The sequence below is a fragment of the Arctopsyche grandis genome, chromosome 10 (assembly GCF_051622035.1).
Source record: "Arctopsyche grandis isolate Sample6627 chromosome 10, ASM5162203v2, whole genome shotgun sequence".
NCBI lineage: Eukaryota > Metazoa > Arthropoda > Insecta > Trichoptera > Hydropsychidae > Arctopsyche > Arctopsyche grandis.
The window spans coordinates 29,338,420-29,356,541 of record NC_135364.1 but is presented as its reverse complement, the minus strand read 5'-3'; the positions used below and the strand labels follow the sequence as shown (position 1 = coordinate 29,356,541).

The 18,122-nt window shown below is 36.3% G+C and overlaps 1 protein-coding gene across 1 annotated transcript in view; it reads left to right on the top strand.

Annotated features, from left to right (window-relative positions):
* The window catches only part of LOC143918421 (Fanconi anemia group J protein homolog), a 97,174-nt gene that overhangs the window by 78,187 nt on the left and 865 nt on the right, over nt 1–18,122 (top strand). Inside the window, exons 5-17 of the mRNA XM_077440345.1 lie at nt 14,314–14,388; nt 15,454–15,631; nt 15,707–15,896; nt 15,962–16,207; nt 16,283–16,402; nt 16,467–16,561; nt 16,632–16,753; nt 16,829–16,957; nt 17,038–17,159; nt 17,235–17,420; nt 17,496–17,680; nt 17,760–17,853; nt 17,937–18,050. Coding sequence (XP_077296471.1) covers nt 14,314–14,388; nt 15,454–15,631; nt 15,707–15,896; nt 15,962–16,207; nt 16,283–16,402; nt 16,467–16,561; nt 16,632–16,753; nt 16,829–16,957; nt 17,038–17,159; nt 17,235–17,420; nt 17,496–17,680; nt 17,760–17,853; nt 17,937–18,050 — 1,856 coding nt within the window. The remainder of the gene's footprint in view (nt 1–14,313; nt 14,389–15,453; nt 15,632–15,706; nt 15,897–15,961; nt 16,208–16,282; nt 16,403–16,466; nt 16,562–16,631; nt 16,754–16,828; nt 16,958–17,037; nt 17,160–17,234; nt 17,421–17,495; nt 17,681–17,759; nt 17,854–17,936; nt 18,051–18,122) is intronic.

Below are 18,122 nucleotides of genomic sequence, written 5' to 3'. Positions count from 1 at the left end.
TCGGTGAGTCGTTTTCATTTTGATAACAGCAAACTTTTTTCAAATCTGTTTAACTTTTTCTCGTAATTTTTATTTAAATATATTAAGATTTTTTTTCTTTTAAAAATGGAAGAACAAAAGAATTCAGTAAAATATTTACAAAATTTGCACTTTTCGCGACTAGAACTTACCGAAAAAGTCGCTATAAAAGCATTAGGCTGCCTCACGCCCAATTTAATTATTTCACAGCCTGCAACTAGTAGATCTTTTAGTTACTCGCAAAAATTTAAACCAGACATTTATAAAAAATACAATTGGTTAACGAGATGTACAGAAAAAAACGCGTTATTTTGTTATCCGTGTCTTTTGTTTGGAGGCGAGTCGCCAGGCGAAGCATCTTGGACGAAACAGGAGTTATTGACTTAAAACATTTAAACGATAAATTTAAAAACACGAGGGAAGTGTCGAACACTTAAAAAATGTGTGTAATCTCACGATTTTGGGAAGCTTGTCGGCGGGAAATAGATAAGCATAACGAAAACGTCAAAAAAAAATCGGGATGTTTTATTTAAAATTATTGATTGCGTTAAATTTTGCGGTAAATTTGAAATGCCAATGAGGGGACACGATGAAACAGATAATTCAAAAAATCCAGGAGTTTTTCGGGGGCTTCTAGAATATTCACAAAATTTCGACGATTCTTTAAAAAAACATTTTCAAACTTCTTCGGTTTTTAAAGGGACATCAAAAACTATTCAAAATGAACTTTTAGATTGTATTTTGAACGTGTGTAGGGAACAAATAAGTGCTGAAATAAAAAAAGCAACTTATCTAGCTGTTATGGCAGATGAAACAACCGATGTATCGATGCATTGTCAACAGGTTAATGTTTTTCGTTACGAATTAGGGGGTTAAGTTTTTGGGTTTTTTTTTAATCCGCGTCGCGAAACCAGCAAGAACGAATTTTTTTTAGCAATCTTACTGGAGTACCAGCGTATTTTTCGAAATCTTCATTGCGTTTGGACGCACCCCTTTAATGGGTGGTGAATTTTGCTAGTTTTTTTTTTCAATAATACTTAAATCCACATGTAAGTGGTCGTACGCCAAAAATTGTGCTTATTTTGTCCTGTTATGACATGATAGAATAATTATGGTGACATTTTTTAGACATCTTTTCAGTGCAGCCCCGCCACTAAAAATTATCACGAGCCGCCACTGAGTATTACTACACGGATGTGAGACGTGGACTCTGAAAACCAAGATGATCAGCCGCATTGAAGCTTTTGAGATGTGGGTCTATAGGCTGAAGATTCCGTGGACCAAAAAGATATCAAACGAAGCTGTCCTCGGCATGATGGGGAGAAGCAGGGAACTTGTTTCTGTCATCAAGCGGAGAAAGATGGAGTACCTCGCACACATGATACGGGGTCCAAAATACGAATTTCTCCGTTTGATAACCATGGGGAAAATAGAAGGAAAAAAAATGGATTGGCAGGAAAAAGTTATCTTGGCTTCGAAACATGCGCATGTGGACCGATATGAGCGCCGAAGAGCTGTTCCGAGCCGCTGAAGACCGATGCGGATATATTCAAATAATCGACGAGGTGGTCGCCAACGTCCGGATGCGGACAAGGCATTAACAAGAAGAAGAATTTTAAAACAAAAAAAAATCACATACATATGACTATTAATTCCAATACTCACTTTGAGCACATCAATACTAGATTTTTTAGTTAAAGACCGCAAAAGCCAAAAAAACTATAAAAATCGCGCATTTTTTTAACCAACAAAAATCATTATCATATTCAAATTCAGTGGGTCAAACTTAGTAAAGATTGGTTAGTCTCCGTTCTAGTAATTTTTTTGTTGTTCAGTGTTACTATTCGATTGTGGTCATCGAGAGTCTGCTCACAATATTTGGAATACAAAATTTTAGTCAAAATATTTTTAATTGTACTCGAAAAACAACTTTTATATCAATCATAGTGCCAGGGCGGCGACGTGGCTCAAAACGAAGTACCAGGATGGCGACCTGTCCCGGCTACACCACTGCTTAAATCAACAAAGTATCAATGAAAATAAAATTCAAAAGTTCAAAAAACATTCCAATAAGAATCCAGAATCCAAGAAGTTTCTACATACCCACATATATGTACATATGTAGAGGTATGGAGACAAGTGATGAGATTATAAGGTGACGACGCGTGAACGAGGTCCGCTCGCCTCTCGCGTCATCGTCGCGTCGCGTCGCACGTACACGAGTGCGAGTGTGTGTGCGTGAGCGTCCGGCCTCGCCATTGGTCAGTGCGATCCCGCGCCGCGCTCTCATTGGTCGATGCGGACCACCCGCCCCGCCCCCCCAAGTCTGTGGTGACGTGCGACACCCGACACTGACGCTCATCTTCGCACGTCGAAACCAACACTACGTCACGCTCGTATATGTTCGTATATGCTCGTATACGCTCGTGCACGGCATGTGTAAATAGGCGCACGACTCTATCTGCGACTTCAAGCCGTCGGCGAATCTATCTCTTCTTGGTTTCATTATTTGTTTCATTTATTTATTTATTGAAAAATCAACGGACCTCAATAAAAATCAATGTTTGTCTGTCTGTCTGTCTCGAATACGAACCGATTACGATAAAACTTTCAGGATTTGTTGTACCTACGCATGTCCGGAAAGATTACTGTGAAAAAAAAACGGGAAAAAACCTCTTAATAATAATATTCGTAATTACGATTTTATCGACGCGAAAGTATAAAGCGCCAGTGTGTAGTTAAGGAAATGTGTACGTTGATAACCAACTTGCGCGCACTCATGCCAACCCTTACATTACGTACCACTCATACCAACCTTATGTACGTACCACAATCCTACATACGAGTATATGTATATAAAAATCAATGTTTGTCTGTCTGTCACGTACTTTACTAAAATTTAATTTGATTATTAAGTATTAATTTGAAACTGAAACATTCACTTATCGAAACGCATCGAGACACGGGAACTTGATGGAACTCCCTGGATCTATTGTATGCATGTCCGGGAAGCTTACTGTGAAAAAAATCGGCCAAAAACAGGAACTGAAACGGTAATAACGGAAATGAGTGGCATTGCAACGCAATAATTTCAAATGTTTTCGCGTCGCGACATGCGTTGTTAGGGTAAAATAAACAAATAATTAAATAATTTCAAATGTGTTCGCTGCCTGCATTTTTCCGACAAATGGGAACGAGAACGGGAACGGGAACGGGAACGGGAACGAGAACGGGAACGGGAACGAGAATTGCATGCGTTATTGTGGCATTGCAACGCATGCCGGGTTCAGCTAGTAAATAATAAATATAACAAAATAACATCTGAGCCCAATTATGGATTGTTACAAAATACATAATATCTATATCTAGTGCATACACAAACAAATGAAAAAGAAATGTATAAAAACTAAAATATGACTAAATAGGACAATGCATAATTAAATTTAAAGTGATATTATATAATCGGATAAACATAAAGTGATAAAATATAATTGGATAAAGAATATATAATATAAATATAAATAGAAATGGATCCATCAATCAAGCCTCTCCTGATGACAGTCCTGAATTGATATAAAAAAAATACAGAATAGATATCAACGTCATTCAGCTCCCCGTCAAGCATACGATAAACACGCTATAGATAGGAATATTTTTTAGTTTTGATTATCATTATTATTATTAATTTATCAGTTTTTGAGTTTTGGGGACTAAACCAACGTCACAAATTAAAAAATGGTTCGAAAAGTGAAAACAATTTTTTTTCTTATTCAATTAGAATTATTATATCTTGAAATTTTCAAACGAATAGTCGTTATGTAAGTCTGTTATTATGATATTAAAATCTATATTATTCGCTAATCCGATTTTGACCTCTGGTCGATCTTAAATAAATTTTGACTATTTAAAAATAATAGGTGAGGGCCGCCCAAGGCATCCGGTGCCCTTAGCAACTCATTGCCGTTACTACGGCACTGGCTAATATACATAGTTCAGTATAGAAGTGGTCAGTATAAATAATAAATGGTCAGTAAACATTTATCAGTATTTAATCATAAATGGTCAGTATTAATGTCAAATGATAAGTTTTATTTTGATGAATGGTTAGTATTACTTTTTGATTGGTATCAACACAGGTACAGTCTTGATAGACAATGCCATCCAACAGGCATTGATATTTATTCTGGCGAATGTACATACGTCAGGTTACCAATTTATTTTATCTGTCCATTTGTTATTTAGATTGACATTTAATAATATAATACGGACCATTTTGTTCATAAAATACTGTCCGAAAACTGATTAATGTACTTACTGAAATAATCACTTTCAGTGAAATTGACTAAAATACTGGCCATTTAATTTGTTGACTTACTCGTTCAGTCATTCTTAGTAATTCATCATTATTGAGTAAAAAATAAATGCGATTTTGGAATAGGAGTCGCTCGAAATTTCGACGACTCCACAGCGCTGAGTGTTGAATGAATTTTGATTTTTCCTTTGACTAGTATTTTTCTTTTATATTAGGTGAATCAAGTAGCTGAATTTTTTTTTAATAATTCTTTGAAATTTTTCTAAAAATAATTAGTATTATATTTGTAAGGATTTTTCCCTCAAATTAATTATAAAATCTTTATACATTATTACTCAACTCTTTGAACAATTAAAGTTATTTAATTTTCGTCAAACTACTGCGAAAATAAAAAAAATATCTTGAGTTAATTAAAATCCTACCAATTATAATTTGGTTTTCATTTACTTAAAGTCGTCGTATAATTACATAATATTTTTAAAAACTTCGTCTTCTTGAAACCGAGTTTCAAATATTCTGTAAATAGATTAAAATATTTTTTTTATGAAAGATAATTTACATTCTACTGAAAATATATACATATATACACCTACATATACATATATACACATATACATATATATACATATATACACCTATATGTAATTATATATTCGTCAAGGTTTGTCTGAGCTAAAAAAACAATCAAAATATTGAGGTCGTATTTTCTCACAAATACAATACTTCATCTATTGACATTCGTAAATATTGTGGTATGTACATACATATACATATTTAGATAAAGTGAAAATTCAATATTTATTAATAATTAATTGAAAAATATATGATTCAGGGACGCCATTTGGGGCTGAAGTGCCCCCCCCCCCCTCCCACCCTTAGCTTTGAACGGGACTATCCACGTTATTTAATGTATTATTTTGAATTCGAATTAAAATACTAAACCAATAAAAATAGAATATTGAAATTCTTTATAAAAATGTTAACTTCCAAATATATGTACATATTTTGATTTGTTGTTTGTCTTGCTTTGAAAGATTTTCAGGAGATTATTTTGTACTTTATACACTCATTTTTTTAAAATATAATACACCCCCCCCCCCTGGGAAAAGCTGAAATGACGCCCCTGATATGATTCATTAAAAAGCAATTTATATTTATTTATTTTTACATAGATATATACCAGGAAGGCTTGACAGGAAGACCCCAATATGCCTTCCTGGACAATTAATTACAAACAATGCAGCATTTTACTATTACATAAAACACTATTTCCAGAAGCTAAAGAACACGAAATAACAATTAATTACATAATTAATCCATTGACACATCTATGGATTTAGATTTTGTGCATAATTTTTACAAATTATACAAACAATAAATACAGAAGATTTGTGACACCGGGAAAGATGATTTTTTGCCAATTTTGAGGAACCGTTTCAACAATGATCAGATAAAATTGGCAAACTCTGATAAGAAACGATCGATTTGGAGTCACAAATACCCCCAAATCTAACCAGCAGTATGGCGGATCGAACCCACTGATTACTTGGTGCTAAACATACACGCTACCATTAAGTCATACTGCTGGCTATGTATATATCAGAGGCGTGCGGTGAAATTCTCTCTCTTTTTGTCGTACAGCCTTACTTAATGTGCACGGGCAGGATACAAGATGAACAGCCTGTTCCTGTTGTATCCTGCTCGCGCACATTAAAGGTTTAACCGCACTATGCGTCAAACGAACGATCCGACACTTCAAAACAGTGTGCGACAATATTAGGTAAACCGCACTTGAACGACAGCGATACGACACTACGCAGTAAATTATGTCAATCATTCGTTCGGTACCTCGGAGCAAGATGGACGAAACGGACGCTATTATAGTATCTTTGATATGCGAGGAAGAAGAACAATCGAGAAAAACTAAAAGATTATAGCTAAATGCTATTTCAAAGTCCTGATACGAAAAAGAATAATTATCGCAAGGCAACCCCCACTCAACGACACTCAACGACACGTCGCAAACGACACCTTGCGTCAAAGTTGGTCGAAAAGTCAACTTTGACGCACGGTGTCGTTCTACGTCATGCGACAGTCGCGCAGTGCGTCATGTCTCATACAAACAATATTTGGTCGCGTACTGCTGTGAAGTGTCGGATCGTTCGGTTGTCGCATAGTGCGGTCAGACCTTAAGTAAGTCTGTACGACAAAAGGAGAGACAATTTTACCGCACGCCACTGGTATATATGTATGTATATTAAGCAATTTCACAAATTGCTTTCACCGAGTAATAAAGTAATTACATTCTGTATAAAACTGTAAACGTTAGACTTTCTACAACCATACATCTTCTTATGTAGTGTTTCGATCATTTTCGTCGTAAATATTAATCTACATTATTTATTAAAAAATCCCTTTCTTAAAATAGAATTAATTCAAATCGACGGAAGAGTTTGCCCCTTTTATTATATCTGCTCATTAGCCCCCAAGTATTAAAGCCGAACTTCTGTTTTTGATTTTTCCCGAAATGACTACACAAAGACGGCAGAAGTGAGGGAGGGTAAAGCGGGGGTGTGGTGGCGGGGGTGTCGACCGCCATGTTTGTCCGGCAGCCGCGACCGGAAGTGCTGCTTGACTCCAGCCCCGCCTCCACTTCCGGTCCATTGTGCGTAGTTAATTAATACGCGCGCTCTCGACATCTTATCCGCTAATTATGCGCTTTCATCAAACGCTCCCTTTTATTATATTTTTGACGCCTCTCCAAAGTGCTAATTAAAAACTCCACTACCCACTCGAAATTTGCGGCTTTTTGACGCACGTTTGAAAGCATCAAAGGCTGCGTAGGTACCGTTTTTAAATATTTTACCTGATTTATCTGACTATCTACAGAAACAAACATTGCCGAGTTCATCTTGTTATTTGCAATAGCGAAATATTTTAATTTAGACTGACGGTGTGTCAAAGGAGGAGGAACCAAAAACACCCACCCTACCCACTGATTAATGGTTTCTCATTTCCCGTTACAAATGAACGCTGAAATATTTTGATTATTCTGCATTTGTACAATTCGGAATATTGATATTCTATATTTTGTCTGCCTACCGTTTCATCTTATACTTAACCTTGTATCCAAAACACAAGTACGCATTATATAAGTCTGATAAGATTGGTGTACATTTGTTTTTTAAGTAATATTTAAGTTTTTTATTTTTTAATTTAATCAACTAACAATACCAACCTACGTTGAATTTTCGTCCAAACTTTTGCTGATATAAATAAAGTATTTTAATTGGTCCATTCGCCAAATTTCAAGGTAGTGCTTTCACATTAATAATAATTCCAAAGGAAAAAAAATATATAACAGAGAAGAAACAAAAAATATATTATTCACAAATAAAATGTATCTATATATATGTATAAAAGCAGCAAAAGTTAACAATGATAATATACATAGGTAGTCACAAAACATATTTGAAACTGCCCAACCGTCCGAAATTATATGCGAACCAGGCAGTATACGTCGGAGTATTTCATCAGGTAAAAGTCGAGTTAATTCAGGGCACGGAAATACTAGAGCACTCGCAAAGAGCAACCAATGACAGGAAAGAGCGGGTTGACTGGGCCTAGAGGGTCCGCCCTGTCGAGAATTCCGACTTTTACCCAATTTACTTATGTTACTTTTTATTTAAAATGTATCCCGTGTTGTTTATTGTGTGTGTTTTGAATGCATCGTGCAATTTTTAACGATGCACTTGCCCATCTTGCGAGTAATATATAAACAAACAGATAAGTTTTTATCGGACATACGTCAGGAGCACCAAGCATCAAATACGACTGAAGCTAAAATTATTTGAAAATGTCTGTGGACTTCCTCACTTGACAAAAATATGACGCCTAAAGCCACTTCTATTATTATAACTAGAGGTAGGATAGTCACATTGCTATCCATTGTTCGGCAAACCTTTAACAATGCATTTACAACCTTTGAACAATACACGGCCCCCTCAGGCTCCGGTGACTAATTATAATTTATAACATTTATCTGGCTGGTTATGATATTCAAATCAATTTGTAACGTAAATGGATTTTAACAGTCGTGGATCGTGGATTTTGATAATTTTATCCGTATATGCACAATTAACTCCATGGTAAAGATCCCCAGCTGTTGGTCGTAGACGTTTACATATATGTAGATGTTGTATGGTGCAATTTATTTTATTTTTATAAGAAGGCGAGCCGCCACTGGGTTTAGTTTATTTACCCGGCAAGTTATAGCACCGTCGGCGGGGAGACAGAGGACAAGAGGAGGGCGATGGGGGAGGGGTGGGTGCGGGGTGTTGTATAACCTGCGCGCTCGCTCGCTTGTTTTGGGTTTCCGTATCGATTTGGCTGGTTTCGGCTCTAGTTTCGGGCCAACGATGAGGTGGGTGGGTGGGTGGGTGGGTGGTTGGGGGTGGTGAGGGGTCTGGAGTGTGCCGTCGGTCGGCCGGCGCCACTGCCAACACCTCCTGGTGGCGTTGTCATGGCGACGCCACCACCTGACTCTTCGCCCTTCGCCCTTCAACCCCTCGCCTCCTCTCCCCGCTCGTCACCGAGGGGTGGAAAGTCCGCCCCTTCTCTCTCCCATACCCCTCGCGAAGCCGCGGGCTCAATAGGGACGCTTCGTCATTGTGCACGGTCGAGAAAATAGCAAACAAGCTAATAAAAATGTATACCTACCAATCGTGTGTAGTGTCCCTTGTTTGGTGCCTACATTCGTTCCAACCCTATAGCATCCAACATATAACTATACTACATATCATCATCACCATCATCATCATCGTTATTCTGTAAAAAAAAACTTGCTTAAAGCAATGACAGAAAGTCACGTTCGCAAACGTGTATCTAATATATAATTTCGAAAGAGACTTTGTATATATGTATGTATGTAACCTGCGTTCGTTGGTTCGTAGACGACACGTTCGTTTTATATTTTTTTCGATTCAAAGGATTCGAAGTCCCCGGGGCGAAGGCGCCGCCGGGGGCGCAGGAGCCGGATGCTGGTATACATATAATTTCAAAAGAGACAGTATATAGGTATATATTTATTTGTTCGTGACAGTCAATTTAATAAAAAAAACGAATGACTATTCAAATAAATTTAATAAAATATTTACTATTAGATAAGTCATGTTTAAGCGGTTTATATTACAAATACCGTGCGAAGCCGGGTAAAACCACTAGTACTATATATTTTTATAATTTGGTTATTTTTTACCGATTGTTTTTATTTGTCCTATCGAATTCAATTTTATTTTATACTAGCTGAACCCGGCATGCGTTGCAATGCCAAAATAAGACATGCAATTCCCGTTCCCGTTTCAAGTGATCGTTGGAGCTCAACTAACGTCTCTTCAACGCCGTGTCGTCATAAACCAACTGGTAACGTGGTTACCAACGAACACATTTCCTTGACTACACAATAGCACTTCAAACTTTCACGTCGGTAAAATCTTAATTACGAATATTATTATAAAGAGGTTTTTTCCCGTTATTTTTTCACAGTAAGCTTTCCGGACATGCATACAGCAAATCCTGAAAGTTCCATCGTAATCGGTTGAGTGGTTTAGGAGCCTATGCGAGACAGACAGGCAAACAAACAGATGTTCAATTTTATATACATATTATATATAGATATTTACCCGGCTTCGCTCGGTATTTGTAATATAAACCGCTTAAACATGGCCAATCTAATAGTAAACATTTTATTAAATTTATTTGAATATTTTTATTTTATTTGAATATTCATTTGTTTTTTTATTAAATTGAACGTCACGGAATTTCACACCCAAACAAACAAAACATACAAAGTCTTTTTCGAAATTATATATTAGAAGATTTGTATGTATGTACTGACAGTAGTGTCATTCTATTGTTTTCCGTGGGTTTCCGGAAACCTGTTGTTCAAAATCAAAAGTTTCCGGAAACCCGTTGTTCAAACAACTTCGGAAATATTGTTTTATTCGTAGTCGAATTATATATAGCAAGTATAAAGAAAGACCTTCTTTTCCGTTTTGCACTAGCAAAATTAACTGGTCGCCATTAATTTTTTTCAAACTCGCATAATTTCTGCATCTCTCAGTTTGGCATATTCTTCGATTCAAAATGGAATTATCGGTTTTATTTCTTATTCTGTACTACCGGAAATATCTATTATTTGCCCTAAATATAAATACTTGTTGACTTCTTCTACTATTTTATCATCTAATGAAATGCTATCAAGCATAAGATTAAATTAGCTTGATAGCTAAAATATATATAAATAAATAAATAAAATAAAATAAGATATCAGATAATAATTCTGAAAAAAACTTAAATATTTACATACATATATTCTACCGCTAAAGGTTAACTTTTAACTTAAACAAATGTACCTACATACATATATCTTCATAGCAGTATGAAAACTCAAATTCATTACATAATGTGAATTAGTTCAATTTATTCGAATTGCATATAATGCTCCGAAAATGAAATTTTATTTACACAACCAGCAGAATAAACTAGTGGTTAGCATATAATGCTTTGAACAACGTGGTCACGGGTTCAAATTCCACTGGTTTCTGCTGGCCAGACCTTGGATTTGTGACTCCAGTTCGATCGTTTCCTATCAGAGTTTGCCAATTCATCTGATTTTCATTGAAACGCTTCCAATAAATTGACAACCTTACCCATTTTTCTCGCAAATCTCGAGTTTTCATCAAACTCGAATTTCGCTGAATTGTTTAAAAAGTCTGTAATTTACAAATTTGACCATAAATGTCTCTGTGATGACTATTTACTGAATTTCTCTGAATTGTTTAAAAATGTTGTAATTTACAAATTTGACCATAGATATCTCTGTGGATGTTCATTGATATTTGTTTACTTTGTATAATTCTAACAACACTCGTATCAAAATGTAGAAAGTTTCTGGCCAGGAAGGCGCATTGGGGTTACCTGCTAGGCCTTCCTGATATAAATGAATAAATAAATAAGTGCGTTAATACACGTACAAAACCATACGTACACTTTCTTCATGCATAATAAATACTAGCAGATGAATTGGCGTGTAAAAATAGAACAAGTATTTATGGCATTTCAAAGGAATCGTTTAACAAGAAGGTGTTCTTTGTGCAAAAAGAAACTGCTACATACACGTATGCAGTGTCGCGTTACAAGTTCAACCCGATATAAGTGGTTCCATTTGCAATTAAATACATTCGCAATAATTCCTAGAAGACTCAAATTCCGCACCGAACATTTTATAATTACAAGGAATCAAGTGTATAATTGGTCCACCTCGTTGGGTGGTCCGTGCAAAAAGGACACACATTTCCACGATGCGAACCGAATGCCTCGCGTCTGCCAATTTCCCAGGAAAAACTCTCGACACGACAGTTTCGCAGAAACCAATTATAATGCATAGCAGGGCACGATTTTGCAATTTTCAAAGGTTCAAAGTGCAATTTAATTTCCGGAAACGCCATGTTCTATAAATAATGGTCGGTGCCGGAACGTTTCGTTTAACGCCGAAGGTGGGGCTGTCGGGCTTGGGGGGTGAAAAAAAGGGGTGAGTGGAAATATCTAATAGTAGGTTGTTTTCAAAGAGGGGCAGATTAGGTGGGGGAGCTGCAGAATTGAGAGTTTCCATGGCAACCGAAAGTCCCAGAGTCCCTGACGCCCTTCGTGTCAGTTTCAGGCCTACCAAGAGGCACACTCGCCATTATCGACTGCGAATATTCCCTTGTTTGTGCCCCAAATTCTCATTTTCTTAATTATGTTGATATTTTTGTGAAAATTCAGTAAATACATCAAAGAGATACACAAACCAAGGAAAAATCAATACCAAGTATTTAAATCCTTTCTCCTTTGAAAATTTGCTACTCTCTGTATTGGATATGAAGAATGAAAAGTAATGCGGAGCTCAGTATAAGGGCGAAATCAGACAGCGGTGAATGTGGGACGTGGGTTTTTTTAGATACTTTTAAACATATAGAAAAAATGTGGCGTTCATGGATAGTCCTTTAAAAACGACCTATGTCGTTGAAATTGTATGGTAGTGTTGCGTAGGGGTGGGTGGAGGATCCAAGTAAAAGGCCAAAGTCGCTTCACAGCACTTATTGGTGATTAAGGAGATACACGCACAGCTAGTGCTCCGTCCAGAATGCCTTGATATTGTAACGTATACTGAAAAGATCGGATTAGGCCGAGGCGCATCCCCGACACCGTGCGACCGCTATAATTGGTTTCGAGGATTATCTGCAAACTAAGTGCAAGTAAGCTAAACAATGGCGTAGTAGCTGCACTCGGTCGTATTCCCGTGGAGTTCTCAGAAGTGACCGATACCTTGGTACCGTGGGACCGAATGTCGTGGGAATACATATCCGAGTTCGTGACCATAACAATAGGTAAACAAATTAGACGTCGAAGATGTCCTGAGAGATCTACCCCTTATAAGGCGGTACTTAGGCGATATCAAGACATTCTGGACTGAGCACTGCCAGTGTGTGTATCTCCTTAATCATCAATAAATGCTGTGACACGACTTTGGCCTTTTACTTGGATCCTCCACCCACCCCTACGCAACAATATCTTGATAGATATTAAAAGACAGGTCGCTCCCTGCATCTTCAACTTCCGGTTACTTCCCTTTCGGTTACACGCTTTCGCCTTGTCAGTTCTGAGAACTCCACGGGAAAGCGACCGAGTGCCGTTACCGCCGCTAAGTGCATTCGGGGGGTCTCTCACTGTTAGCCGACTTGCACTTAAGCCTGAAGATAATCCTCGAAACCAATTATGTCAAACGGCGCGCCGTTTGACACAACCACCGTGGCGGTTCCTACGTTACAGTAGTATTTATCCTTGCTTGACAGTGATCTATACCAAAACGACCCTTTGGACCATTTTCGGTAAAATTGTATCCTTGCTTGACAGTGATCGACCTGGCGAATATGGGATACACCGTTATCGATCACTGTCAAGCAAGGATAAGGGCGGAATTACACAGCGCGGGATGTAGTATGTGGAACGTCGACAAGTTCTCCTACATTTCTTAAAACCGTTATCGATCACTGTCAAGTAAGGATAAATACAAGGATACAGTTTCACCGAACACACCCAGGGGGTCTTTTTTGGACGTTTTGAAATGACTATACCTTGTATGCATCCCATGAACGCGACATTTTTTCCATTTGTTCAAAACTATCTAAGAAAACCCCACGTCCCACATTCACCGCTGTGTGATTTCGCCCTAAAAATTTACCGAAAATGGTCCAAAGAGTCGTTTTGGTATAGATCACGGTCAAGCAAGGATAAATAATACCATACAATTTCAACGGCATACATACATAGGTCGATAGTGTCGTTTTGAGACCGTATTCAACCGTGTGCCATGCATGCGTGCCATGAACGTCATATTGTTTCTATATATTTATAACTATCTTAAAAAAAAACACGTCCTACATTCACCGCTGTCTGATTTCGCCCTAAAGATTAGTTGTACTTAGACTCAATGAATAAAAGGGGACGTATGCCACTTTCAAATATTACCGCTCATACAGTTAAAAATAAGGAGAATGATTGGGAATGTCTTGCATAAATAGTCCCCATAAGGTCCAAATAGAAGAAATAAGATTGAAATACAATATGCATCACATTCAATTATGAAAATAATGATGAGCGCAGGCTACCAGACAAATAGTTTAAAATAATCTCTGATAGCCTACGCTCACTGAGGTGTAAAAAAAATATCACATTAGGAAACGGCAGCAACGATTTCAATAAGTCAGATAGCTCTCAGAATAGGAGCCATCCGATAAAGAACTGTGCGGTCAGAAAATTATCTATATAGAAATACATGACCTACATAGATAGAAATATTTCTCGAAATGAAGAAAAGTGGATTTATGCCACTTTAAAATATAACGACTTATATTTAACTGGTTTTTAAATATTATTTTCAGTTGTAAATTTGGATACAGATGATGAAGATGCATTTATTTTACCCCTTTCAAAACGTCAAGATTTGCCAACCAAAGGTATGTATTATTCAGTAAAACGCAGGACTGTGGAGTCGTAACAAAAACACAACTTCGACTCTTCGACATTTTACCACAACCCGACTCCGACTATGATTTTAAAATGTTAATTAATAATTATTTTCTCTTTATCCCATTGTAATACTTTTTAAATACCTCTGAAGTACTAATACGGAGTGTCTCATACATGCATCTACATATATACATATATCATCATCATTACTCATGCCCTGCTGGGTGAAGGCCTCTCCAACACGCTTCCATTCGTCTCGGTTTTGAGCAACTCTCATCTATCTCAATCCACACATTTTTCTAATTTCATCCACCCATCTCCCCTCTGTCCTTCCTTGTACCCATGTACTTTCTCTCGGGTACCATTTAAGCACTTCTTTCGTTCATCTATTGATATATAAGTCGATGTAAATCATTAACTTTTAATATATTGTATTTATTTATTGAAACTAATAAATTGTACGCATTTGGCGTAACGGAATTGTCAAATATCAGGCCTCTCCTCAATAGAACTAAATATGAGAAAAAGACAAAGATAGAAACTTTATGCCTCAGATATGCAAACATTGGATCACCCTTAGTTAGTAATTCGATAGTCATTTATATTCTTAGGTAAAATAAATAAATGCGAAATCAAAGTCGGAAATCGTTCGAGTTTTTAATGACTCCGACTCCACAGTCCTGGTGAAATATAATTTTTATTTTAAACAGAGTGTCTGGCTCAAGTTTTAATATTTTCGATTTTTATACCAAGAAACCGTACAATAGGTTTCGCTTACAATACTTCTAGCAAAAGCTCCACATTAGGGATAAACGTTCACGTTTACGACTTCTGATGTGAAACCCCATAATAATTACCTGACGCAACTTTTACGTCGAAATGAAAAAAGCCAACCACAGTACTTCGTAGGAAATGAACGAGCACTCAAAAAAAAAAAAAATGAGTGCATTTGCTGATTGCAAAACTCTTTACATTTATTGGCGCATGCTGAAACAATGCTGAAACCCCCGCACTTTGTTTTTCGACTTGCTTCATGGTAAAATCCATTTCAGACGACAAAAACGACGAAAGCTGCGATGTTTTGGTCAACATTCACAAACGTCAGAGAGTATCCACATCGGTCAGTCCTCAAAAAAACTTTCCATCTCCTATGAAACCTGGCTTTTCCGGAATGTGTGAATCTCATCTCGCTGAAGATGTAAATTCTTCAGAGGAACGTCCAATACTCAAGTATGCAATCTTTAACTTTCTTCAACTCAATACCATTTCTTCTTTAATTTGGCTATTATATTATATTATTTTTAGAACACCCAAGATATTTTTTGGAACGAGGACTCACAAACAACTAGGACAAGTGATAAAAGAGTTCAAAAAAACAGTGTATGCTAAAAGTGCAAACATGACGATACTTTCTAGTCGCGAACACACCTGTATAAGAGACATGCAGGGTAGTTATCTCAGCAAAACGGAAATGTGCAGAGATATTTTACAAAAGGTAAATCATATCTTAATTTTTTGATACAATCCAAGTCATATAATACTAAAAAAAATATATTGCAGAAAAAGACTTCATCAAACAAGAAGTCGAATGCCGATTTTGAAGAAGGCGGTTGCAGATTCAAGAAAAATTTGAGAAAATTATTAAATAGAGGAGCGCTTCCTCAAGTTTGGGATATAGAAGAATTAGTAGAGCATGGAAGAATGCGAGGCTCGTGTCCTTATTTCGCAGCCAGAGAACTTATAGGCCGTGCCGATATTGTATTCTGTCCGTACAATTATCTGATCGATCCGTTAATAAAAAGCAGTGTATGAAATCAATCATTTATAAAACCAATACAATTGTACTACAATTAGCTTTTAATTATTTTTTTAATATTTCAGATGTCTATTGATATTGCGGATCATATAATTTTATTAGATGAAGCCCACAATATTGAAGACGTCTGTCGGGATGCAGCTTCATTAACATTGGAGCGTAAAACTATTCAGGATTCAATAAAAGTAATGTCGTTACTTGTATATGATACGTGTAAGGCCAATTTTGAAACGTTTTATTTGATTTTAGGATCTCGAATCACTTCTAACCATACAACGGAATGTAAACCATGAAATCGGTGAATTGTACTATTTTAAAAACGTATTAAACAATTGGATGGATTGGTATGTTTAATCGGTATTAGGTATTATTTATATTGTAAATATTTAAAATGCTATAGGTATGTTATTTCAGGTTTGAAAATCATACGCCGCTTATTCAAAAACAATATGGCAGCGATTCAAATTTTATAATGTCCGGAAATGAGTTGGCCCAATCTATTCAAAAGCACGGATTTGATTTTGATCAATTTGGCGGTTAGTTTCTATATTATAGTAGGGTTTGATTTTCAAAATTGTTGATTTGAAATGTATATATGTGTGTGTTTTTAGAGTTTCAAATCAAAGTGACGGAAATGCTTGAAAGACTGAAAGAAAGAAGTGAAGACGAATCTCAACCTAAAATGTTATCCTTGTCAAATAATTCCTTAGTCTTATTAGAAGCAATGTGTACAATTTTTTGTAAGTATAATATTAATATATCTTAAATAAAATTTAATATAATATAAAAGTATATTCTTATGCTAAAATGAAAATTTCAGCATTTTTCTACCGTAACAATAGCGGAAATTTTGACGACTATAGAGGAATTTTAGTCAAAAAGGAAGAATGGGAATTTAAACCTTCGAATAATCACGGTTGGAATTCAAAATCTAAAGACAAAGTATGCATCAACATTATTGTACGATACTTCATACTTCATACTGTTTGTAATAAATAAATAACAATCCTTTCACAGGAGTCTAAGTTAGTATTAAACGTGATATGTATGAATCCTGCTGTGATATTCAGTCCTATTGAAAAGAGCGTCAGATCCATCATACTCTCTTCAGGAACACTCACTCCGACTTTAAGTTTTGCAGCGGAATTAGGCGCCGAGTTTCCCATAGTTCTACAAACTGGTCACGTCATATCGTCCAATCAGGTGAGTGTCAAAACAGACTGTGAATACTGTCAATTGACGTGACTTTATGTGAATAATGTCCTGATGGGATTTTAGGTGTGGGTCGGAAGTGTTACTTGCGGTGAAAATGGACTCCCTATGGAGGCTACATTCCGGAACACTTCAAAGGTCGAATGGCAAGATGCTCTCGGCAAATTGCTTCTGTGGATATGCGAAAATGTTCCTCACGGTGTATTATGTTTTTTGCCGTCCTATCGACTATTGGATGTACTCCGAGAAAGGTTTTAAATACATAATTATTTTTATATACGTAACAAGTCAACATTTGATGATTTTTTAATATGATTTCAATTTTAATAGATGGCGGTCTACTAGAATATGGGATAGTATTGAATTTCACAAATCGATATTCTCTGAAAGTAAAAAAATGAAAGAGCATGACGAAATTATGTCTGTTAGTATATGTAGTTTATCTCTTATTGATATTTGGTACAATTTCTGAACTAATTTTCAATAAATGAACCATAATCATTCCAGGACTTTTATTCATGTGTTGGAGACGACCGAGGAGCATTACTTTTCGCCGTTTTTAGAGGAAAAGTTTCCGAAGGAATGGATTTTAGAGATCATCAAGCTCGAGCAGTCGTATCTGTAAGTGTTTGTAATACATATCAATTGTGTATTTAAAAATATATATTTAATATTTTTATTTACTTAATAATA